Source organism: Bombus flavifrons, chromosome 16 (assembly GCF_040668555.2).
Source record: "Bombus flavifrons isolate JBK064 chromosome 16, iyBomFlav1_principal, whole genome shotgun sequence".
Lineage (NCBI taxonomy): Eukaryota > Metazoa > Arthropoda > Insecta > Hymenoptera > Apidae > Bombus > Bombus flavifrons.
In genome coordinates, this window is record NC_138457.1 from 5300266 (window position 1) to 5326838 (window position 26573).

General features: G+C 40.2%; 1 protein-coding gene and 2 long non-coding RNA genes across 6 annotated transcripts; 1 reads left to right on the forward strand and 2 right to left on the reverse strand.

Annotated features, from left to right (window-relative positions):
- The first annotated feature begins 387 nt into the window (after window positions 1-387).
- LOC138188278 (uncharacterized) lies at window positions 388-16251 on the forward strand. Of its 3 annotated transcripts, none has more exons than XM_069129905.1 (8): window positions 388-545; window positions 6249-6617; window positions 7316-7393; window positions 9659-11138; window positions 13155-13250; window positions 13672-14024; window positions 14141-14466; window positions 14658-16251. In XM_069129905.1, exons 2-8 carry the CDS (start codon window positions 6331-6333, stop codon window positions 14972-14974), a joined length of 2937 nt encoding a protein of 978 aa, XP_068986006.1. In that variant the 5' UTR covers window positions 388-545; window positions 6249-6330; the 3' UTR covers window positions 14975-16251. The 3 variants fall into 3 exon arrangements, with proteins under 3 accessions (XP_068986006.1, XP_068986009.1, XP_068986007.1); XM_069129906.1 differs by lacking the exon at window positions 388-545 and adding an exon at window positions 587-1028; XM_069129908.1 differs by lacking the exon at window positions 7316-7393.
- On the reverse strand, window positions 2155-4201 carry LOC138188282 (uncharacterized). 2 transcript variants are annotated; one of them, XR_011175451.1, is made up of 5 exons: window positions 4015-4201; window positions 3687-3921; window positions 3302-3493; window positions 3014-3179; window positions 2155-2415 (listed from the first exon to the last, which is right to left on the reverse strand). It is a non-coding gene; the product is annotated as an uncharacterized LOC138188282 (long non-coding RNA). The 2 variants fall into 2 exon arrangements; XR_011175450.1 differs by having other exon boundaries at window positions 3687-4021.
- A 115-nt stretch (window positions 16252-16366) lies between the features above and the next one.
- Window positions 16367-25003, reverse strand: LOC138188283 (uncharacterized). The gene is made up of 3 exons (XR_011175452.1): window positions 24259-25003; window positions 23932-23986; window positions 16367-17554 (listed from the first exon to the last, which is right to left on the reverse strand). It is a non-coding gene; the product is annotated as an uncharacterized LOC138188283 (long non-coding RNA).
- Window positions 25004-26573: the final 1570 nt, after the last annotated feature.

Below are 26573 nucleotides of genomic sequence, written 5' to 3' on the forward strand. Positions count from 1 at the left end.
ACTTTCAGAAGTCACGGTATAAAAGTGAAAGAACAATATAAATTGACACCTTCTAATTATTTTTTTCACTTTGTGTCAACGTTTCGAGAACAATACAGTTCATTTCTTCAGGTCTGCCCAAGGTACGATTAGAATACGATCGGAAATCGAGGAATTATAAATATGTCATTCAATAATCAGCGTTAAATTTTTTTTCATATGAACTACATAAATTGATAGTTAAAAACAGGTTTGAATCGATCGTTAGTCAAATTTAAAATTGGAATAATGTGGCGCGATAAACGTGATTGGTAATCAAAATTCTCTTATAGCCGTGAGTGGCAGCATTGGCTTCGAAGTTTCACCCTAGGCAAACGAGACGGCATTTTCTTGTGCGCTAGCGCAGAATGCGGTAGTCGCGGAAGCGATGACTGTCAACGCGGAATTCGGCAATCTTGTAATCGCCATATTGTTTGCACACACGTTGTGTTAGCGAAGTCAGTGGTGATAATCTCGTGGTGTCTTAAGTGTTTAATAAGCCACGAGAGCGAAGCGTGGAAAAAAAGGTAAATAACTCGAGTAGCAAACTCGGTCGGCGGCGAAACCACACTCGTACCAAATCGTGTCAAAGATTTTTCCAGTAAAAACGAGCATCGTGACGTGATCTACATATAAAACCGTGTTGTAAATCGATCGTGTGTCTCGAGTCTCGTAGCGTCGAGCGACTATTTCCTCAGCTCAGACACATTGAATCGGAAGTTCCGAGTATTCGTCACGGTGTGTGACGTCACCGACAATTCCGAGGGATGGCCCGTGCTTTTCAGCATCGCGAAGCATCACCTCTCCTCCCCTTTTTCTTTTCGTAAAATCTCCGTAAGAGCGTAAGCTAAAATTTCTTGCTGCTCGATAAACGACGACATGATCGAGGGAACGCGAACGTGTTCGTCTACGTAACACTGACGTTTTCTAGTGAAATCGTGTACACATTTACTTTGGACGAATTAATCAAGTGAAAACCCCTATCTACTTGTGTAAGAGGCATACAGCCCGTGAGTATTTTCCATTTTATAATGAATGGCTCGTATGTGTGAAATATACGATTATATATATATATACGGGTCTGTGGGTTTTAACTTTGGAACGTGAGAAATGCCAAAGGCTCTGTGTCCAAATCAACGCGTCTTTCTTTCTCTTTCTTTTCCATCTTGTCGTCCTATCACTCTATCCTTGTCTCTCCTCCAACCGTCCCCCTTTCTCTCTCTCTCTCTCTCTCTCTCTTACTCACTCACTCACTCACTCACTTACTCTCACTCTCTATTTCTTCCCTCCTGCACCCAGTTTACCGTCTCTTTCTCGCGTCTTCTTACTCTCTGGCCTCGTGAACGCGGAGTTAGGTTACAAATCGAAACAGCTCGATAAAAATATTTCAAGTATCCAGAAATGTTTCCCTTCCACACCATCGCATCAGGCTGAAAACTTTACTTCAGGACACCAAGAATTGGTGACTAATCCCTATACGGGGTGTCGTAGCATTGGTAGATAAACTTTTAGCGTTCTAAAAGGAAGTTTAACCTTGCTGCGATCCTCAAATTTTGATACTCCAATTTTGTTTTAATTTTAGCAGTAAAGAGATTTATAGTATTTTAAGAAAATATTTATCTTAAAATTGAGATGAGCAGTCATGCATACCAATAACAGTCTTCTTATATCTTACCTGAATTTGAAATATTTTTTAACGTCAAAAAATACCACTGGATAAAAAATGATCGAAAGAACTCAGCAAGGTTAATTGAGTCAATGAACTTGAAAATTGTACCGTCCTCGCATCAAAATCATGAATGTGCAAATTTTTCAGTAATTTTACGTTAAATTGTGAATCTCTATAATCTATTGAATCGCATATTCATGGCATTGCTATAAGAGAAACGATATCTTCAAGAAAGATACAGAGAAATGGGAAATATATAGTACATATATAATGTTGAAAGAGCTGGCAAATCGTTTTGATTGAATCATGATAAGAAAACTTTGAATTATTTTAGATTTGAAAAACTGTTCGAGATTGAAATCTTGATTTTAATAGATTTAAATTCATACGATTGACGAAAGAGAATTCAGAGTTAGGTGAGAGAATAGGATGCGTGTTGTACACGATTGTAATATTTTAGCAACGTTTTCAATTCTTGTGACACATCGTATCGCGTAAATCTATTTGTTACTATGATCACTCATTGTGTTTCATTTCTTTCTCCTTTTTTACTCTCTTGAAAACGCAAAATAGAGATTCTTCATATTATAGTTCTGTATCCAAATAATAAACAATGTTTCTACGTTCCTTATCTTTTCTTTCTTCTTCCTTCATTCTTTTTTTTACTATTGTTTTCGGTAAAATCACATTTTATTCGATCACATTTGAGTTGAAGTTTCTCTTCTATTCTACGAAAGAAATTCAAATCAGTCATGGAAGTTTACATACGCTTTACGAGTTTTGTGTGTTTCCATAATACATTAACGTATTTCCAGAAGGAATTAAAAGAATGTAAATATTTAGCTCACAAAAATTTTAACATAGAATTATATCAGAAATTGCGAAATATTTAATTTTATCAATACCAGGAAGACTTTACGGAGTATTAATACATTACTACTAAGTCTACTTTTTTCTATAATTTCATGTAAGTATAAGTGTATGCATTCTTGTGAGGCATTGCATCTTCTATTCTTTATTTTATTTTTTAAATATGTGTCATACGTTTAATATAAGATTTAATGCTAAAAGATATTGCTCTTAAATTTAAGAGGTGTATGCGGACTTTTGTGACTGGCTGTAGGTGTATGTGTCGCGTTATCTTATGTAACCCAAAGCGTTACACACGCACGGATACGACGAAACCGGTGTGCGAATAACTAAAGATCATAAGTGAATTCGATCGGTCCTATTAATCGCGTTACAAGTGCAGTTGTACGCAAACTGGAAGCATCGTCACGTGCGAGTGTACTCGTTACGCGCCTCAACTTTGACGCTTCTACTTACATACGTATTTTTCATATGGGTATTACAAATAAAACATGGTTATGTTCATGTTCAACTATGTACATCTTTCCCTCTCTATTACTTTTTGCCATTATATTTGCTTCAAGATGATCCATTGACTGTGAATAACATATCTTCTTTCTTTAATAAGTTTCTACATTGATCACTGAAAAAAAAAAAATAGTTGGGGCCTTGCTTCTTGTGCATTCTTTTTCCACATTTCGCAGCTTAAATAGGAAGAAAGAGACAAAAGGTATTAGCATAGTGGCGTTATTGTATACTACCTACCGATACGCGACATTACTATTGTAGACGGTGATTTGAAATGCTAAAAAAAAAATGCTAGGATATGTGTTCCACCTCGTTTTCGTTGCGTAAACGTATAATCTGCTCTGCCAGGGATCCACGTGTACTGATTCTCATGATGTAATAGGCGTGATCCATTGATCGAATAATGCGGACCGTTTTCTGCTCTGTCATCTGCGTTTCGAATTAAGTTTAAAATATTGTCACTTCCGTTTTTGCTATATCCATTTAAAACGCGATTATGTAAAGACTATCAGAGATGTTGATGAATAATTATTAGCTTAAAAAATTACACAATTTTGATCAATTCTCCGATTATTTACAGAAATATGTTTTTTCAAATTTAAAAAAAAATTGCGAAGGATACTTGAGTACATTGAACGTAATTAATGAAATCGCACGCTTCAGGCATTTACTAGCAGGTTCGTATCATAAGATTAGTTACATAATTTCCAATTGTGCTCTTTATCTGATTACGTAACTGCGTTATTGACTTTGCGAAATATAAGAGATGACCCGTAATATCTTTGCCGTAATTTTTCAGCGAGATGCTGTTTTACGCACGCGATATATTTTTTCTCTTTCCTCCAGCATCTGACCTTCTGGAAGTTGAAAGAAAAATACTGACAAATTATTAAGCTCAATCATCTTGCGCGTGGAAAAAAAACTTTAAAATGAAATTCGATATACTTTACCAAATGATTCGATCGAAATATTTAGAGGAAAGTAAATAATTTTACATGTTACACGATCTGCGAGGAAATTCAAGACGTTTCTCATATTGGTTTTGCGTGTCTGATGTATTCCGGTGAAAACTGGGATGGTTGCCAGAATCAAGGGAAAAATGTGGTTGCTTTCTTGACGTTAGGTATTTGGCAGAGACGTGGATTTTCTTCTTGGATGTTACGCGCGACTTTTACGCCATCATTCACTCCAGAAACAAAATTCGAAAAATTGTTAATAATAGATTGAAGATGGAATTTACTTAACTTGCGACGGTAAAGAAGTTTCCTACTTTTAATTCTTTCTTGCATTGTTACGTTATGGACGAGATAGAAGTTACGGTGTTGCCAAATTAATTGAACCCTGTCTATTAGGTAATAAATGTTTCTTGTTGTTCCATTTGAGATTTTAAAAAAGTATGTACTTACCAGTCGTGATATCTCAATCAAATTTTGAATTAGCAGTATCTTTCTACCTATATGTCGATTATCTTCACTGATTAGATATTTATTTTACAATATTATATTTTATCAAATGTTTTCATATTTTACTCGTATCCTCTGTTCAACATTTGTGTTTCAATTGTCACTCTTAAAAAGATTTTTGAGAAGTTTTAATTTCAGAAAAGAATTAAACAGCTAGAATCTACTGTCAAAATACATTGTAAAGTGACCTAAAAGCTATGCAAACGAAAATGAAAAGATACAAAATCTGGGACTGTATATCCTTTATGCGTTATATGTTGGCTATTAGTTAGATTTCTCGGTCATTGATCTTTCATCGAATCAAACTGATCAACGTATAGCAGGGTCAAAACAATAACACGCGTGCTGAGTATCAAGCAGTGCACGGGTAGTTACTTTTTTCGCCGGCTCAAGGTCAGTTTGCTTTTTTTTAGCACGACCCAGTAACCTCTGGCATTTCTTCATTTTGTATTCCCGCTCTTCTTCGTGGAATTTGACAGTTGGAGTATCGACGGTAAAGTTCCTTCTCCCTATTGTAATTTATTCCACACGGAGATAGAACTAATCAATATCCGATTAATCACATAACGCAATGCGGTTTCCGCTTCCAGCGTCCAATGAAGATCCGTTATTTTTTCACGAACACCGGGTAGATTCTTCTATGGAAAAAAAGGGGGACAAGGTGAAATAGCTTGCTCGAGTTGCAAGGTCGACGCTGAAGCTGAAAATCGTTCTTGTTTCTCTCGTTCTTCGGAAAGAGAATGCTTATCGATTAATTTTTGGTCTAATTTTATACATAATGTGTGTCATTTGGATTACTAGAGTGCTCTAAGCATATTTTCGAGTTTAGGTATGAAGATGTAGGTCTTGCAGATTTCAAAATGGGACAAGTAATATAGTTTGTGTAATAATTAGATATTTCTGGGTCAGACTGTTACGGATTGTATGAAACACGGTGTAGACCAGAGTTCGTTATATCAGGCCTCTATTTTATCGTCGTTCAACACTTCCAAAAGTCTTCTTACCTAATGCTCTTTAATGGCTGACGTTTTATGGATCAGCCATGTCAGTTTCTTCGCGTACAATGTCAAAATCCATTTGCAAAATTGAACCAGTTCTGGTAAAAATCGATGTATTATATGTGAGTTCTTTGATTTATGGTACTATAGAATGCAAAAGCCTTGGGCTATCTACGATATTCGAATTTTATGACAACAACTAACCGTATCTTTAGGAAATATTCCTATATAGTTTTTTAAAAATGAATCTTCAGATATTCTCTTTATGATGATTATATACATATATATTATATACCTGTTCATTTGTGATTTTCATGGCTCATAAATTTATTAGGAATGGTTCGAGGAAGAACAGAATTAAAATAACGTCAAAACTATCTTTATGTTAATTCATAAGAAACAAAATTTCCATTCGTTATTGTAGTGTGGAGACTTTTGCACACTACTTAGATTTACTATTGCATTTAAGCCGGTTATACAGGATTCATACTTATCAACAGCTTCGTACATTCTCTTGAAACTTGAATAAGTATAGATTAATCGATAAGAAAGAAACAATAGAATTAGAATGGAATAGTTAACAGGGTTAAATTCTTCCTGGAAAAATTAAACACACCCTCGGAATACTCGGAATTCAATTAGCATTCTAGTAATAAAAAATTGTTTAGAAAGTATCCCAGTCGATACACTGACCAATCTCTCCTAAATTGTGTTGGAATTCAGGAAAAGGTTTCTATAGAAGAAAGTCGAAAAGAGAGAAAAGAGAGAGAGAGAGAGAGATTGTGAGACTGGTGACCCGGGTGCAATGTCGTATCACCGTGGGGGCCAGGCGGGCGCCGTAGCAGTGTCGTACAGCACCAGTCCAATGGCGCCGCATTCTCCTAGCAGACGATGTTCCAGCGGTAACAGCGGCAACACCAGTTCCTCTATCGGCAACTCCACCTCGAAGCTGAGCACCTACCGATCTACTGCTTCGTCGTCGATCTTAGATCGACCGACGAACTTCTACTCGTCCTCGTCGACATCAGGCAGCTCGGGCTTTCGTTCAAACTATACAACCGAGTACAGGCGATCCTACTGCCCATCAGGCAGGTGAGTCTTTTTTCCTCTCTCGTCACGTTCTCCATCTTCCATGTTCCCTTATTCGGGATTCCATTAATGGATTCCAGGGATCGGCAATCACGTGCAGTTTATAAAGATTGAAACATAGGAACAAGCAAGTCTAACCCTTTGCTGCCCTCATTTCAAATAGAACTGCAGACTTTTTATATTGTTTAAAGTCTACAATCTAAAGTATAGCAATACCCTGCTGATTGGCCATGTGGCTGAATCTGGTCAGTTAGCAAGGCAGTATATAATAAGAATTATGGTCAAGGATATTATCTACTTTTTTCGTTAATTACATCTTACGTCCGCATGGGGTTGGTCCATTGATGTATTTGGAATATTGGCACTGAAAAGATAGAAATTGATTGAAAGAAGTTTATAAAGAGGAAGATTGGTTAAGGGGAGGCGTTTTACTTCCGTCGATACTCCACTGACTGGTCGAATGCATGCTTCTCTTGACTTCTTGTCAATTACTTTGTTTCTTTGGACCGTTCAGGCTTTCCTTTACCGGGGTTGGCCTTGGATAAGCAGCTGATTATATCAAGTATTACACGTACTTCGATATTATAAATAATGTTTAATATTAGAACTAAACTCGTGGTTAGCGTGCTGCCGATCCCCAGCTTCTTGACAATGCGAAAAAGGAGGTTAATTAAATAGTTGGTACTCGATCGGCCCTACAGTTTCTACTCATCGGCGAACACGAGCATCCGCAGGAGTTACGTGTCGGAGTACAGCCGGTCTCGCAGCTCACCCACAAGGTGAGCAATCTCCGTGAACAGGGATATAAGACAGCCGGCTATGAGATCAAGGCCCCGATAAGTTTCTACCGATTCTGTGCAGTATCTTCCTGGTTTCTCCTACATTTGTCAGCATTCGATTAAATAACTGTAATTGCTTGATGAACAACTAACGTCCACTTTCGGAATGGATTTCCTGAAATGCTAAACAATAGTTACCAGTTAGGCTGTTAACTATAGCGGCGCGGTTGTTGCTCGAAGCTATGGTTGTCAGAGACCACATGGCGGAAGTCCCTTGTCATCGATCTTTCCTTCCTTTTTGTCGGCCGATGAATCACACTCGTGCCAATTGCGTTTCTCTATCGCGGGGAACGCGACGACGTGGATAAAATGGCTACGGGACGCACGTTATAAATACATCAGCCGGCAACAGGTATCCCAACGACACCCTTTACAATGCGCCAATTACTTTTGTTCGCGTCACAATGATTCAATTAGGAAGGCGCGACGTATGAGTCCCCGTTTCTATGGCATGGTCGAGGCGACGACAAAGCTCGAGATCGATAGTAAATGGGCCGTATAGACTTGCACTGGCTGCCAGAGAACTAGTTATACACAGAAATCCTGTCCATCCACTTGCCATTGATGGAAGATAGTAGATATTTTGTCTGGTCTTTGGACAACAAAACTAGCTCCTCTTGCTTACTTGGCGTTAAACATGTGATTAAAGTCATAAGATCTGCCAGTCACATTGTGGTGACCATTTTTGAGAAGCATATCAGTGGGATGATATGCAGATGATAGAGGAGGCGGTTGCTCGGTAGTCTTGAGTTTTGATTTTGAAGTGGTTATAGAATTCGTGGAAGTGAATGTAACCCTCTATAACCAGAGTTTTGCCTGCTGACTAATTGATATAATTAAACTGCTTGATAGTAGTGGAGTGATATAGAAGCTATATGTCTGTTTATCCCCTAATACTTTTATGCATAACATTTTCAATATTCATATTCATTTTCACATAGAAAATTCATAACAGAATGAAAATATTTTGGAATAGTTGGCCAATGTACCGTGAAAGATTTTTATGAACACATTTCTGTTAGTTGTGTAACGACAACTAGTAACGATAAAAGGTATTACTCGACATTATTTTCAAATGATCTGTTGCCACCTAGGGAAGGAATACGAAATATTAGTAATTTTAAATTCGTTAATATTTCTTATGGAATTATTTTCATGTGCTTAAATATACAACGTTTTTGTTTGATAGGTGGTTTAATATCTTTGCAAATTTTTGTAAATATGTAAGCAAATAACTGTCGATTTACTTTACATCACCGTACGTCACTGTGAACTGTTGAGAAGCTAGAGCAAAGTTTAACCTCCGTAGGGAATAACTGTCACGATAAACAGCCATGTGGATATAAATATACATACGTACAATCCATTCGTGCTGGTCGATCGATCGCTATTGACGTGGTGGAAATCTAGCGAAAGGCCTTGACCTCGCTTCGAATTGTCTTCTGGTATGGTGTGTGGAGAGACGGGAAGAGAAGACGGTTACTTTCTCCCCGACGTCTCGTCCTTAACTACAACGAGATATTTAGCGCACATGTGCTCGAACGCGCACAAGAATGCGTGTATATTTTAAATATCTAGTGCGTATTCCCGGTGCTGTGTCCAAATCCACGAACGGTGTCACGCGTCTGATTTAGTAACCTCCAAACCTCGAAGAGGATCTGATCAACATGTAGGTCAGCGGCATCGGCCTGTGTACTTACCAACTTCCTTTTCTCTATTCATCAAGGAGAATTATTCTGATACTACTGGACCTTTCCCCGCTTCGTTCTCCTTCTTTTGAAACAGTTTTAATCTCTCGTTTGACTATATAGGAGTTCAGAGGATTGCTCCAGAGGATTCAGAGGATTTTGTAGAACGGAGTATATTCTAAAAATTTATTTAGACAAAGTGTTGAAGGAGATGTTCTGATTAAGAAGGAATAGATCGTTAATGGGTTGATAATGGAAAAAAATGTATACTTACAATTTGATAAATCCAGCAGCCTCCGATTTATTTCATTATTAATTACTACTAACGTAGACAGAAGCGGAGTGCTTATTCGTTTAGTTATATATGTGGGTTGCGCGTGCGTGTGTTTACGAACGTGTTTCGCGTATGCTGGCTGATGATTGCGTAATCTGGAGAAAGAGAGGGTAGCCCTTGGACGCGGGCCCAGACGAATGAAAAAGGATGTTCGCAATATTCACATTGGCTGAACGTTTGCAGGTCAGTTTCGTCGTCGACGTACAACAGCACTGGCAGCAGCGGTGGCACGGCCACGAATGTGACGACAAACGGCACCAGCGGCAGCAGATTCGGCTTGTCTACGTCGTCGTCCTCGTCGAGCATCTCTGTCGGAAGTTCGTCCAGGGATAGAGGGATTCCGGAGTCGAGGCTAGAAATAGCGGCAGATCTGATCAGGTACTCGCCGTCCGGTTACATACCGAATATCCGTCAAACGAGCAGCACCAGCAGCACTAGTGGAGCCCATCATCATCATCATCATCATCATCATCATCATCAGTGGAAGCATCATTCAGCCGGTTCCTCGTTGACGGAATTGTTCGGTGGCGACGATCGTGATATAGCCATCGAACGTAGTACCGGCAGAGATCATCGTCCTGAGTCGTCGCTCTCCTCGTCCTCCTCGTCGTCTTCCTGCGCCGTTGGTGGTGCACTTTGGTCCAGGTCAAAGAGAAGGCCACTGTCCAGCAGCACGGTGCTCAGCAGCGGTCATGCACGCGCAGATAGTGCCGCGTCGCCAGGCGAGGTAACGATTGACGAGCGCGGCACGATCCGCGACCTAGACGAGGACGACGACGATGACGACGATAACGACGACAAGGACAATAACACCGACGACGATCAACATAACAACAACAGCAGTAATGGGAATATCAACAGCGACGGTGGGGACGCCTGTGATTCCGGTCAATATGGGATAATAAACAACAACGACCGCGAGCACGAACACAATCACGACCCCGACCACGACCACGACCCTGACGACGACCACGACAAGGACGATGACGACGAGGACGACGAAGACAACAAGCTGAACAACCGGCATCATCGGCAACAACAGCAGCAACGCGGTGCTGCCTATCGGATTGACGAGGTTTCACCAGCTAAGCGTAACCTCTTATCGCCTGTGCTCGGTGGCGGTGCTGGCGTTGCTGGTTTGATCGGTGTTAAGCTCAACTTGTTCACTAACCTAGCCACTAATCCGAGTAACGGCGGGCTGCTGATTAACAACAACGCTCGGAAGAATATCCAAGGGGTAAAGGAAGAAGAGGAGGACATCGATATCGGGGACGAGACTGCTAAAGGCGGTGGTGAGGTAATACACGGCATCAAGGACGTCGTCACCTCCATCGACGTGATTGCCTTCCTCCGTGGTGGTCGCACTGGAGATCCGGAGAGTCTCGAGGACAGTGAACAGCAACGGAAAACGTCTACTTCGTACGGTATCGATCAGACCGGGTTCGTAGGCGGCAGCACGCCGCCCATCTTGCAAAACGGCGTGGCGGGAAGACCGTCCGGTACCTATGGAGACGACCCATCTGTGCCTTCCACGTCTAGGAGACCGGATGGTCACTTCTCGGGGACAACCGCGAACACTGCCAGTAATCTGACCTCCTCCTCGTCGCCCACTGCACCGTCCACGGCTCACCAAAATCTCTACCGCGGGGTCGCCGACCAGTTTGTGAGTGTCCTATAATCATTTTCGTTAATCATTCAATGGGAAGACATCGTAGTTTTGTCTTATGAAACTTTTACTTACTAGAAACATCAGTAAAAGTGTGTCCTAAGAGAACGAAGTATGACCTGCCCAGTGCTACATTGTGAACATCTCAAGATTTATTGGCTTCCGCCATTTCTTTTTTATAGTTTCTTCTGCTTTTCGTTAGTTGCTGTTTTAGGAACCTCGTTTTCATTTCACATATATGTAGCATATGCTATAGAATTTCGTTTCATTCTAATGTTCTATTATTAAGAAACGCGTATCTGTCATTCAATGGCGCATAGTCTTACAGCAGCTTTAAATGCGGCCAAAAATGCATCCGCCTTCTTTTATACATGTAGAGGCATGTGCGTAACTATGATAGATCATCGTATCTTGTAAACCGCCATTTTTTTCCACTTATGGAAAGTTCAGTGACTCGTAACGAATTCCTGATGGTATATAGATTTACATAGAATAGTGGTGGTAGATAGAAAAAGGTGGACTATGAATCGAAACGTTAGGTTATGCTTTTCCATTGCTCATCTAGTCACTTGTTACGAAACTAGTCTATGTTTTTCTCCGAGCACACGCCATTCTGTTCGACGCTTAGTCGCGAGAGCTGGCTTTTATTAATAGACCAGAGCTCTTCGGGCAGGGGAAAGAGTGCGAGAAAGAGAGAGGAAACCGGCGGTCAACGGATCTCTCATAACATAACGGTACCCAGTAGCAACGGGTGTTCTTTATGTCGAAGTATAACTATGCGTATGAAGTACACAATGTATCCTGTGGTGCATTCGCTGCTAAGAGCTGCATCGTTTCTGCAGGAAAGATCTTGAAGACCGATGCAGATCTTCTTCACGACACGGGCAATTTCTGTCATCGATGACAACGAGTAGCGTGCCAGTTTCAGACATCATTTTGACTACGGAGTGGGGAGAGACTATTCGAGTGGGATATCTCTGAATATTCACGAAAAGATTCGTGGTTGACCGCAGAAACTTTCCTCCAGCTCGCATAGATGTGATCGTTTGAACTTTGTGTCATTTTTCAGTTCTTCGTATTCTCGTGAATCCTTGAAAGATACTTTCAACGATATGACGTCTATTTATTCGTTATGTTCATCTGACAACGTACTCGGAAGCTCGAGAGAAATAGAGGGTGGGTTGGTTAATGCAGAGAGACTGGAGATTCTCGAAAGTTACACCGTGTAAACTGGCTTATACCCAACTGATAGGCTGGGGGTTGTGGTGCGTGTGGGTAGTGATTACTCTGCTGTTCGTGTACGCGTTCCTATTGGGCGTTGCGGCTCCTCTGACGCCTCAGAAACGCGTCTCTTTTGGTGTTTATTCAGTAGAGTTCAACAGTTCCGTAGTGACCGCGCGCGCTACTCTACAGCCTCCAGCCAGTCGCACGAAGGTGAGTGTTCGTGAAGAATATAGGTACAAGAGATACGAAGAATATACTTAGTTCCGTTCGAGCACGCAATGACGTCGACGTCGTCGTTGAGTACCGATTCTTTTTCACGACTGTTCGACGCTTTAAATATTTACGCTGTCTTCCCTTTTCTGAATATATTATGTTGGGCGTACTTTCTGTTCGGAACAATCCATACGCTGAGGTTGAACACACCGAAAAATGTACGTACCGTGTGGTATTTCTTTTCTTTCAATACCGGTGATGCACATTACTAATCCAAATGCCGTGTTCTACATAATCGGTCCATAACTAACCGGTCTCTCTCTGTATAGCACGTATCCATCCCCAAGGTCATATCGACTTCGTGGTATGTGTGTGTGCGTGCGTATACATATTTTCGTGTGAAATGCTCTTTATGCCGCAAGCTAGACACCGCCACCACCAAAGAAGTATAACTAGTCGTGCTTAGAACAGAGAACGCGACAGAATTTGACGGTTTTTGTTCCCCGTAGAGAAGTAGATGCCTAGAAAATAGTAACTCAGTTAGATTTAAAAATGTAACTCTTATCTCTATTGCAGGAAGGAAGCCCGACAAACAAATCAGCACGTAATCGGCTACAAGCGCATCGTGATGAGCGATGTGGACTAAACGGGTTGCGAAATATTGGAAACACAGTAAGTATACACTAATTATATATCAAGAATATGTACTTATGATTACATCAACTTTTATGCTGCGATATTAGTCTGTGTTTGAACTTTGCATATAATTATTTATCCACAACAACATGTGTATTTGCTAGTAATATGAAAATGGATTAATTTACGCCTTTTAAAGTTGAATGTGCTGTATAATCAAAGAAAGAATTAATTACGCTGCGTAAAGTTCAAGGGTGCAATATTATGACCATGTTACGCGTTGAAACGGGATATTTCTGCTTCTCCAGTTGAGGTTTCTTTACTGCTACGCATGAAGTAGTTCTTAATATATTTCCTTCAGAATCTACATAGTGCTGGACCCTACTTGTACACAAAAAATGATATTAAAGACCATTTTGAAAGAACCGGTTTTTTTACTAGTGTTTCTGTCTTGCAGTGTTTTATGAACAGTGTAATCCAATGTTTGAGCAATACGAGACCGTTACTGGAATATTTGCTGAACGAACAGTACCTGGCGGACATAAACACCTCCACAAGCAGTATGAAAGGGGCTCTTATCAAGGCCTTCAGTCAGGTGATTCACGAGCTGTGGGAAGTGGGCGGTGATCTCGTGGTTAACACGACGGCACTTAAATCCCAGATACAAAGATTCGCGCCACGTTTCATGGGGTACAGCCAACAAGATGCTCAAGAATTTCTCAGATACTTGCTGGAAGGACTGCATGAAGACGTGAACAGGGTGACAGTGAAGCCGCAACCGATACACACGGATATTCCTGAAATGTACACGTAAGAAAACCTTAAATCTTATTTGTGAATACGGAATGTAAGAAAGAAAAAATTATTAAGAATGATGATGTCTAAGGGTACTATTTATATAAATGTTGGTGATTTTTTATGAATAGTGACAGTCAGAAGGCAGTAGAGAGCTGGAAACGCTACCTGCGCAGCGAAGATAGTATGATAGTGGACGTGTTCGTGGGCCAATTACGTTCGTCGTTGCACTGCACTTCTTGCGACCACGTGTCGGTTACATTGGATCCTTTCTGGGATCTAAGCTTGCCAATACCGGCCAGAAGTGGTACAGTGAAGTTGAGTCAATGTTTGGAACACTTCACGCGAGAAGAGGTGCTCGACGGTGATGAAAAACCGACTTGTTCCAAGTGTCAGATGAGGAGAAAGTGCACGAAAAGCTTCAGCATACAGAAGTTCCCGAAGATTCTTGTTATTCGTATCCTTTCCTAATTTTAATGAAGATTAAACGTTAAACAGGTCATGGTTAATTATTATGTGCTGTGAAATCCTATTATGTACTTGTTGAAGAGTAATTTCTTTTCAAATGTCGAAATTTGGATCTAGCGCGATCCAAATTTCTTATTCTTATTCTTATTTCATCATAGCTTCCTTAATGAAAATTTAAAGATTTAAAACGTTTTTCACCGATGGAACGATTCCGCAGCAAGTTAAACGTGATGGTAGATTTTCCATTGACAGGTTTGGATCTCAGTGCCTTTGCCGCGCCCAGAGTTCCGGGTTGTACGTACAATTTGTACGGTGTCGCGAATCACTCGGGCACAACGCACTCCGGCCATTACACGGCGTATTGTAAGCATCCATACTCGGGGGAGTGGCATGAGTATAATGACAGCCGTGTGTCCGTCGTTCCAGCGCGATCGGTCGTTTCCAACGAAGCCTACGTATTGTTCTACGAGCAACAGCCTCACAGCTCTCACTTGTAACCTTACGCCATGCCTAGAGTATAAAAAAGACGACCATCTTGCCTCTCAATACCTCAGTCCAGCATATAGTATAAAAAAAGAAAACAGACAAAGAGAAAAGGAAAGGAATTAATATACTTTATCGCATGGTATTGAAAAGCGACTAAACATTGAACGATGAGAAACGCTGAGGTCGTTTTTATCTAACATAAAAAGCGAATCGTGTGTGTATTGTGTGACTATTGGCGATAATCATGTTCCATTATAATCAAATTTTTGTTTTTCTTCGTGGTTAGAGATATTCCACCATGTTCCAGTCATTTTTATTTCGGCTTCTTCAGAAACCAGATGCTTTCGTGCATTTTTCAAAGAATCGCTGTGAATAATTCTTTAAAGATTAATAAGATGCTTAGTATGAACAAACATTTTTGGAAGTTAAAGACACGAATAGAAGGTCTCACCAAGATTCTCGAACTATCGTCTTCTCTTTCGAATCTTCATCGTTTCTCTTTATCTTTGACTTTTTTCTCTTCTAGTTCTTCTTTATATAGTTTTTTTTTTATATTAGTTCTTTTTTTATATGAAGTGAATGTATCATGTGTTTCAAGAACGAGATTTGCCAGACGGGTTTAATAGAAGTGTAATATATAAATTCATAACATTTGGTATTTGAAGAAAAACGAAGAGAAAATCATGACTTCGCCAAAAATCACGTATACGGAATAAAAAAAGCGCTTCGGATGTCTAGTTACTTTTGAATAGACGATATAGTAAAAAACATACATCTATCCTCACTCTTCACTGAACACCTGGCAATCTACAACTATTTACTTTTGTAAAATATTTTGTTTAATAATATCACACAGTCAAGAGTTATTTATTTAATTTATGGAAAGAAAAAACTGATAAAATATTAATATATTCGATATTGACGAATATAATATATATATATATAAATATATATTATTATATACGTATTACATACCAATAAAAAATATAACATTAAGGGAAAAAATGAACATATGAAATAGTTTTTCTTGTATTGTACTACGATTTCCTCTAAAGAAAAGAATAACTTAACTATGTCCAGGTAATAGGAAGGAAAAACCTTAAATTAACGATTCTGAAAAGAAAGATCTAAAAATTATGCATGTTTTTTGTTCTAAAATCGCGTTTAACTTTTTAAAAAAATGTGACATCATATTTGGTGAGGACTATTGACTTTTGGAAGTTACGAATCGGTTTTGAATAATATTGCTTCATTAAATAAATTCTTCAAAAAAAAAAAAAACAACAAATTTATTAGTATACATAAAAATTCTTACCAACTTTGACTAATCCGGTTTCCATTACAGTGTAAAAGAAAGTTATTACGAGTAAATTGATGCATATGATCGATCACCCAAATCAAAATGTCCTTTCTATCCTCATTGGCCAATTTAAAAATGACTCAGTAGAAGTCAGTATTCTAAAACTACAATGGATTTCTATCACAAATAAATAATATTTTTAAACAACTTAAAATGTTTATTATTAAATTATAGAAAATTTATTATAAGTATTACCGAAGTTGATATTCTAATCTCTTTTATTAGTATAAAAACTATACGAATTTGCTATTTTCCAATCGATAATTGCGCAAGCGCTATCCATCAGAAGTAGAGTTGTTTGTCGGTTAATTCGCGATTATCATGATGCGAGATTCGCGATACAGATGGCGACGTTGCGCTCGTTAAACAAGTCTTGCCACGCGTGCCGGCGAAATAATGGAAATCATCGTCTCGTTGCCGGCTCGTGTACGTCGGCCTTCCCTTTCCTGCACGTATACATTGCGTACGGTGGTGTGCGCTCAACGTGCAGCCCGCATACACGCACACGTGCCCCGGGGGGTAGGGTTTCTGGATCCCTTGTTCTTTCCGCCGCGAAAAGAAGGGGTTTTTGCAATTGGCTGCCAGCCGTCTGTGTGCCGCGAATTCGCGAACGAGACACACGGTTCGAGTATGTGAACAGCCAGTGCACTCCGTCAAAGGATAATCCACCGCGAAAATATTTTCTGGACTGCATGCTCCTTGATCCATGCGAGTTTCTGCAAAAAGATTTTGCTAGTTCGTGAGTGGTCACTACGTCAAATGAGAGTTATTCATTGGAACTTCAAGACAGCTCGATAGTCTCGAAATTCAGACTCGAGGGAGGGAAATTTGCAACCGGTAGTGATGGGAACAACGTATTCGCAAGCAACGGCTACGGTATTCTGTAAATAAAGGAACTGTTAACTATCTGAACTTACATATTTGTGAAAGTGTTGTTACAGTAGTATAGTATTTATTAATTTCAACCAACACGTCTAGAAATGAACTTGGTTAACAGAATTATCTGCCTCATACTGCATTCTTCTAATCTAAAGTTTTTGCTTGAGTCTTGTGTGAAAGTGTTGTTATACAGAAATACATTTGAAATACATACTTGTGTTTCTAATATTTTGCAATGATCGACGAATCGGTTCCATCACTACCTCAAGATTCTGTTCTCCTTCAAGCTTCCCATGATTCTTTACGTTTTTCCTTTTGTTGAGGCAGTACTCGCAGTAACTTAATAATGGATCTGAAATTACGAAGTGTGTTAATGAAATTGCTACAAAAATTAGAACAATTCATGTGTATATCGTTCGCGATGGGCACGCCAGTTTCGTGGCACGCCCCTGGCTCCCGTCGTTGGGGCAGAGAGACACACGACGACGATCAACCAAAGGAACGAGAGAAGGCACCGGGTGTGCGTGAGGGCAGTGATCTCTCAGGGAGCGGCGACCTAACATACGAACGAACGGTGTTCGATAGATATAGGATATATACATCGTCACGTTCTTTTCTCCGTTGTTTCCTATGTCGTTGGATTTTCTACTGTTAGAGATGTCTACGCACGGGTCCATGGGATGCTGCGACGTTCCTGTTCTCACTGGACTACCGAGGTAAAGAACAGAATTCGCATTTCCGCTGTTTTTCGTGCTGCCGGTTGATTCTGGCACGCGTTCGCAATTGCCGATCAAATGGAACGGGATCAAGTTCAGTATGCGAATCTGACGAATCGACTCTAAGGAGTATAATCATAGTTAATGATTCGGATTATCAAAAATCGATACTTAATTTGATTTGATACTGGACACTTGCCTACTTTGGACAAAATCATTTGTTAGAATGTACACTACTATTCATAAAAATTTGGACGCTTGATACAATCCAATAAAAACATTAATATTTGTATTATATCTTTAACATTATGATAGAAGACTATTTCTCTACTGTTAATTCTTTGTCTTTTGTTATACCTAAGATCAAATGCTTCACCAAATTGCAGCTAGAATATTTTTTTTATATAAACTTGTCGGATGTGGTTGCAAGCACATACTTCGCTTATTCTACGACTTACTGCGACGCTTATTCTCATTTAAGGTCACTTAACTTAGGTTTTACTCTAGGATTCCTTACTTTTCTGTTTATATTAATTAATATCAACTACTGTTTTTATCAATATTTACTAAATGTAAATGGTTACCCGAGATAAGATTAAAGAGCCTTATTTGAAGAATATTTTATGTATATATTGGCGATTATTTGAAAGCGTTTAAATACTTATGCACGTTAGTGTACGTAATGATTCAATCGTAGGACGAAATACGAACTTTTAACGTTAATTTTCTTGTTTGAATGCTAATTGCGTTTTTGGCAGTATTCTTCGAGAATCGCAGTTGTTTAAAATATCGAAGCGTGATATTAACAGTGCACAGGGATTTTTGAGTTCCGAGATTGATCGATACATATATCGATTAACATATTGACGAGATAACTAAAAATCGATCATCTTTATCGATATTCTTATCGTCATTTGCAATCCTCGAGCCGATTGAAACGCGGGAAGCGACGTCGAGCAAGTTCAAGCGTACATAATGTTATCGGGCTATTCGATCGTGCGAGGTTAAAGAAGCAAGGAGAGTCCTAGGTTAGGCTAATGAGATCGTAAACCATAGAAGGTCGGGGTCATATGGTCAATTCTATTGTTAACAACAATAAAAGAGGTGATAATATATTAATAAGCAATTCATATTAAAGATTAAAGGAAATTAGTCAAAAACGTTATAAAAATTACTTTAAACATTAACGACCACTGACATGTGAGTACGATTTTCCATAATTAAAATAAATCCATGCAGTTTAGTTAGTGATTTTAAAAAAATAAGAATTTTTTGTAGTTGTTTTAATTAATAATAGTTCGATGTTCGAAATCAAATTTTTCGAATTCTCTGCAGAACCTCGATTTTGTATTTGGCCATGAATGTGTTAATATAATCTCTAACGATAGTAGCGCTGGCCACCCACCTTGCGGCCGTTCTTTTCAATCTATTAAAATTTTACTGCATGCATTGTACTAAGTTTCTTTAACTATATAATTTCGTATTTCATGACTTATTGTAAATAATGTTAAAAAGCCACTCTGCTTAATTCTTCAAATAATACGTTTAATTTTATTATCTTTTTAAACGAATCGTACCTGAAACTGGTATACAGTGGTTCACGAAAGTATTCTTACACTTCCAAAAACTTTTTAAGTATGTGCATACACATTACACAAAATATTTTGAAATTTCATTGGCATCATTCCATAACGAGACATGATTTTTGCGATGGCACTGATAAAATGTGCAACAGATCTGAAAATGTATACAGATATTACAAGATGTTTATTGGATGAACAGTCGAGTATTCACATATTAGTAAGGCACAATATATGTATAATATAATGAAATCTTTATCATCTTTAAGACTAACTGTGTTTCTAAGGTTACTATTCATACTTTATACTAACTTTTTCACTAAATATATGTTTGCAACAAAAATCTTCTAACTCTTTCATACATTTTCGGATTGATTTCAAATATTACTACAATAATCCTGATAGTCGTATCTCGTTGCAGTGCCAAGGAAATTTCAAATAATTTCGTATAATGCACATAATATATTCATAAAATCATAAAATAAATTCTTTGGTAAGTATTCGAATACTTTCGTGAGACACTATATAAGGTGATTTTCAATGGTTTATAGAATCTCCATCTCGAGTAAATTGGCGGACATTGCAATGTTCAGCCTGCACCGTCTATTCTAAACTTTTCTTCCCTATACTCTAGCATACGGGGCGGGGCCGTTGCAGTGCATCGAAAGAGAAATTTTTCCGGCGGTTGTTGGCCCAGCCCCACGACGAACGGATACTAGGGTGTTTCCCACATGAATGGCAGAGCAGTGGAGGTACATTGCAAGCAAGCTGCAGCGCTGCAGTAGGCCTGTGGGCCAAGGTTCTCTCTCTCTCCCTTTTCTTCCTCTCTTCCGTACTCCTTTCTACTTGCTTTTTGTCTTCGATATTCTTTTTATCTCGACTACTTTTACAGATGAAAAACTGCTTGCAACCAGGAACGAATCAACAATCACGACTAGGTATTTCATTATTATTTTTGGGATATTTTATTGAACTTTCCCATAACGTTATTTTGTTATTTTTGTGTCTTTGACGTTCAAGTTGCAGTTGCATCAAAATATCAATATATTTTTTATTGTAGGAAGTTGCGGATACTTTAAAATGAGAAGTCACCCAATCAGCTGAAATGGCAGTTAGCCAGACCGCCTCATATTCCAGTTTTGTTTAATTGTTTAGCATGATACGTTTTATTTCCCGGATGCAGATGCACTCGAAGTCCCCTCCATTGAGCCACTCTTCTAAGATCTCCCGAAGTTAACAGGCGTGACCCTTTCCCTTCTGGAGTTTTTCATGCGGACCCACCTGGTCTTTCATTGGCCAGGGGCTAAATGAGAATTTTTCCGATATGGCCTGTTGGGCCAGCCCTCTATTTATACGTTTCCCCATCGATGGTAGCCACGTTGTACTACCGCTTTTATCGTTGCAACTTTTCTATATTAAACAAATTTGTTTCCATTATTATTAATTCTGCAACCTTTCATCCTCTTTATATTTCGAGTATATTATATTTTTAAATTTGTAGATATATAAAGCGTTATTCGATGGAAAATGCACTGTTACATGAAAGAAATACGCCATTTTCTGTCTCTGGTCTGTCTAGCCGAAGAGCATCGAGTTATTCTACATCGGTGGAGGCTCACAAAGCTATGTATATACCTACTATCGATGCTGTGCGCAGTGCACATACCTGCACTGTGGTTACGCAGGTGTGCGTGACCTTTTCTCTTGCCGGGAATCGCTCAACTTTGCAGAAGAATCGCATTTTTCTGCGTAAGCTCGTTTCCCGTGTTCGATGGCAGGTGCATTCCTATACGATGCGTTTCCATCCTGATGTGTCGCTTCCTGTACCAGCTATATTTTGTTTTCATGTGCAAGCTTATTTTAGTTTTGGAGGTACTTTGCGGTCAATTTGTATATTAGATGGAGGTTAGGTAATACTGAATTCTTAACAATTAGTATCGATAACTTATAATTATTCTTATTTCATTTATAGAAGTCTATAGTTAACTTATAACTATATCTATTTTTGCTAAACAATGACTACTAAACAAAGATCTAAATAAATCCAAGAGGAATGATCATGCAAGAGAAGGAAAGTACAACTGGTCTTCAAGCAAAATTTTCTTATAAAAAAAATGGGGAGTAGCGGCTGGTAGCCTAGTCGGTACATTCTGTATCGCTTTTTTCCGCGTCGTGGCAGCATAGCGTGCACACAGAGACGGTAGCGGTTGTCTGTAGCTAGGTTGAGGTTGCCGGAGGCCGCTTCTCGTCGTCTCTCGCTCGTCTAGTCGTGGCAAGGTGCATGCTCGGCATCGTGCACGCACGAACACGCAGAAAGCAATCGTTGGAGCAGCGTGTCTGGTAGGTACTATAGGGGAAACACTGGAGACCAGATGCATTCGACTGGTATTACTGTATATAACACTAAGATCACTTTTGAATAATGCGGATTTTCTCAGAAGTTGACGGTATAGCCGTGCCATACTCGATTATATGAGTCACCATAAAGTTCTAAACTATGAGAAACTTGAAAATATTATGAAAAATGTCCGCGATGAAAAATGATTGAAACCTAGATGACGAAATTTGGAGGAAATATACTGTGATAGATGTTGATGTATCGGAAAAAGAGTTCTAGAAGGTTAAAGCAGCAAAAAGAATGGCCGAAATGCAGTAGTAGAAAGGAATGCCCGTGCGAAGCGGAGACTCAACATGCGATGAAACCGGCCCTGGGAGCGCACAAAGCCGCGGGGGCGTTCATTTTACGCATCGACAGTAACGATGACGTTTTGTAAACGCAAAAGTACAAATGTGCCTTATTCCACTTTGGTCTAATCTAACATATCCTTGTTCTCCTTTTATTTTTAGACCAGCTTGGAACTTCCACTAACAAAATAATAGCAGCCTAACCTATATGAACAAGTTCGAAAATCGTGCAATTTGAGGAGAATCATCAGGCGAATATTTAAGAGAGATATTGGAAACTGGTCGAAGAAGGGAGACAGAGAGGTTCCTTTACGTCCGCGGGGCTTCGGTGTCAACAGGTTTTATTTTTGCCCCGCGAAAAGGCCAAGGTCCTCTCCTGCCCCTACCGTGCATACCCGCCAACAGTCCCCTGCCCGCACGCCGCCCCTTTTCCCTTCTTTCCATCCAGATCCCCTCCATTGGCATCGTCGACGTGTCCTCGATAGGTGGGGAGGCTCCTGGGGGATGCTATGAAGAACCTTCTGGATTAATACCCGCACCTCAGGAGAATTTGCTCCACAACTCTGTTCTAAAGGTTCTATGAAGCCAGTACGTTGATAACACAATTTCCCGTAAAGGAAATATCTACTTATGGAATATTTCTTTGTTAATTATTTTAAAGCAATTAATGGTCTAGAAGAGCGATAGTCTGTGTTTGTAGTTTTGTCGTACATATAAATTCCAGAAGGAAATGCACAGGCAATCGGCCCCAATTGGGGTGATACAGGCAGAGTGCGACTGATGGAGAAAGAGAGAGAGAGAGAGAGAGAGAAATCGAGAAAAATAGCGGCTAGGGAATGGAGTAGATGACGGAGAGAAAAAGAACGACAGAAAACACACGAAATATAGGGGTATATGACAAAGAGGAAGCAAAAGGCGGGGAGGCGGGCAGAGAAACAGAAAGAAAGAAAAAGATGAAAAATGAAACGGAAAGAGAACAAGCAGTCTAGCCCTGTATATGTGGATGGATATGTTTGAGAGGGAGAGTCGAAGGGGACGAAGGAGCATGAGATGTAGCAGTGATAGGTTCGAAGCATCTTAGACCAATTAAGCACAAGAGTTTCTGTTCCTACCTTTTATTATTAATGTTATATTATCTACTATTTTAGAGATCCAAAATCAAAGTTTTCCAAGAGACACAACCTAGATCATCGAAAAACTCCAAACCGTATTAAATTTTGAGATCTAGCTACGAGTCGGAATCATTTTTTCCATCAAAAATTGTTCAGAAACTCGATGCAGAGAGAGAAACGAGTGTCCATCACTAGACTGGAGGTTCAGTTGAAGCAAGAAGAACAAGAAGAACCAGGGAGTGCATTGAACAAGGACAGGTAGACAATCAAAAGGAGAGGGGATCAAGTCGTCGCGGTGAGCAGGGGAAGGGTTTTAGGGGGGAGGGAGTAGAGTGCAGCGGCCTGGTTGCCTATACTCCGCGTGACTATAGGCAGTCCGGCTAGGCTAGAGTCCGCGTATAATGTATTCTCGAATATCGTGCACTCTCTCGTGATCAATATAAGCTCCGACGCGGGCCGGAGATGCACGAAGATCCACCTCCTCCTTCCTCGACCCGCCCGGACGATGTTTTTTCGTGCGGAGTGCAACGCACGCTGGATCGCGAGAACTGCACTCGCTCTCCCCCTCTCCACGACTCTTTATTTCTCTCTCTCTTTCTCTTCTATAAGGGCTGTCTGTTCTTGTCCGATACTTACCGACTCGCTCTGCTCTTTCATCCTCGATTATATATCCGTGACAGTGTCGAAGCGGCTTGAAGAGGGGAGAGAAAGAACGAATATTATAATCTTGGGAATTATTTAAGTTCTCTCGTTAGAGGGAACTCATGCTTCTACAGTTAATGAATGATCAGATACGATGCTATGTGGTAGGTGTTGCATAGGTAGCATTGCGATTAAAATGGCACAAATGTGGCAGCCATATTGCCTGGTAGAAGATTATAAATTTGTAAGTTTTGGTAGAATTTGTTGATCAATTTTCAATCGCTTTTTGAGAACAATATGTTTTATCTTGAATCTAATTACCGAGGTGTTTGAAATAGGCGTGAAATACAGAATGGCTGGAATACTGGTGGAAGGTGGCAGCGAAGCGTGATGGACGAAATCTTCTCGGCTCGATTGAGCGATATTCACTCATATGAATTAAAGTTTAAGCCTGCACACCTTCACCGACACTTGGCTCCTCTGCTTATTGACTCCTGCTGCCTCTCCGCGGCCCCTTGATCAATCTTTCGAGAGTAATGAAGCCTGTGACGACAAATATTTAACATACTGGGGGCCGAGCCTCTTAGAACCGCTTTGTGATGCTTCGTCTATGATCTTTGCGTCAATTAATTTTTTGTTCCGATCTAATCTTCGATCGAAGAAGCTCAATGAACAGAAGTCAGGGTATCGTATGTATATTGTAAATTTTATGGGAACAAGATATTCGATCGAGACCAATACTCTTACGTGCAATTATTCATACTGTTGTTGCTACTACAAACAAGTCTAGTAATCCGATGGATGTTTCTTTTCAATCTCAGCCGGTTTCTTTCCCTTTTCAAGAAATACGAGGGTAAAAAAGAGAGACAAAAGGGTATGCACGGACGGAAGGAAGAAGATAAAGATTGAGAGGCAGACTGGCCGGAGGAAGAAAATTGGTAGAGGCAGGCTCGTGTACGTTCCAGAAAACTGGCCGCCATGTCGGCCTCCACCACCCCCACTACATACCTATATGCAGCCAGCAGCACGAGATATCGTCCATTGCACTTTTCAAGCTTTCATGTGAACGCACTATACATATATACGCATGTGCTTCTGCCTATGTGGACAGGCGGCAAGCTCGCACGTATCCAGCGGTAGCTCCCCGTAAGAGGAGAGACTGGTCCGCTCAGTGCACAGGAAAATAAAATCGTCCAGTGACATTTTACTGTTACATCAGTCCAACATAAAATACATATTACGAATGTTACAAGATCTACACATCTGTTAGTATAGCGGGGAATTAATCCCCAAGGTATAAGTATTCTTCGACATTATGCAATCTAAGTATAAGGATGGAACAGAATATAATCCTTGACTTATCTTTCTTATAGGGAATTGAAATGATTGAAATAGAGATAATAGAGGTACTTAGAAAAGGACTGACATAGTAGCACATCCTAGTTTATCAATATTTAATATTTTTACTACTGGTAAAGCTCAAAGATGATAACTTATAGTCTTGTACAATCACTCAATACTGGACCTTTCAAAAGCGATTCTCCGATTCTCCTTGAAAGAGTAACACATATATTGCTCGTCACAGGGAGATATAAAGGGTAAAATCATCAGTAAAAATTAAACAGAATCAGAAGGATGTCGCAGGTGGTATTTTCGCTGCACGCTGGCTGATTTTCTAAGTCAACCTTAGGCGGGATAAAAGGGGGAGGGGGCTGTCTCCCACTCAATTGCAACGAGCTGGCAACGCTATTGGCAAGTGGCAACGCTGGCCGACTGCACGAAGGTGGGGTAAGAGTGAAACTATAGTAATGTGGAGTGGGGTCGATGGTCCCCCACTGGTTACGCCACTGGCACTGAATTTCGCACGGTCTAAACGGAGAGTTGACTGAGAGGAACAGAGACGGAACACGACAGACCACCGACTGCAAGAGGGTGAGAGGGCAAAGACCAGACGGAGAAAGAAAAAGGGAGAGAAATAGAGAGAAGAGGCAGCCATGTGCGTCTCCGAGCAGCCTCGAAACTCTCTGCAACTATACGAACGTTCGGCTTCGTTCCCGTTCTCCTTCGCGCCGAATTCGTGCTAGCGTGTAAGTACGTTTACCCTGTCGAGTCCTCCCACCTTCCTACCCCTCCGTCCAGCCAACCCAGTAGCCACCCCCTCTCAATCTCCGTCTCTGTTCCTCCACTTTCCACCCCCGCGGAAAAGCAAATTCTCTCCGTGTCACTGAACCCGGCCGTCTGACCCCGTCGTTCGGTTTTTCCGCACGAGATGCCTCGACCTCGTCTCCGGAAGTAGGATGAGACTCTCCTTTTTCACACTTGTGGTGTTTATTACTACGTAATTCTAAAAAAAACTAATTTTTCTATATATGTTATTATTATAGGTACTTTATCTAACATATTTCATAAATAATTCCTGTTGCAGAGATATGAAATCTGGGAAGGTTCGTCACTGGAGTATGTTGCATCACACAAGGACCAGTGAAATTCCCAGTGCATCAAATAAGTGGCATCCTTTCCTCTCCGCTCCTCGAGCTCCCAATGAAAAAGATGATGCGAGGGCCGACGCGTGTGGAACACGAAGTGCAGCCGGGACCGTGGTTGATCGTTGTCGGGGAGCAAAGGTGCAAGCTTGA

Excerpts from the sequence above, each read along its gene's own strand:
- LOC138188278 (XM_069129905.1), top strand. The coding sequence starts at position 6,331 with ATGTCGTATCACCGTGGGGGCCAGGCGGGCGCCGTAGCAGTGTCGTAC. Across the intron at positions 6,618-7,315 it reads TCCTACTGCCCATCAGGCAG|TTTCTACTCATCGGCGAACA; the intron begins GTGAGTCTTTTT and ends TCGGCCCTACAG. Across the intron at positions 13,251-13,671 it reads TGCGAAATATTGGAAACACA|TGTTTTATGAACAGTGTAAT; the intron begins GTAAGTATACAC and ends TCTGTCTTGCAG.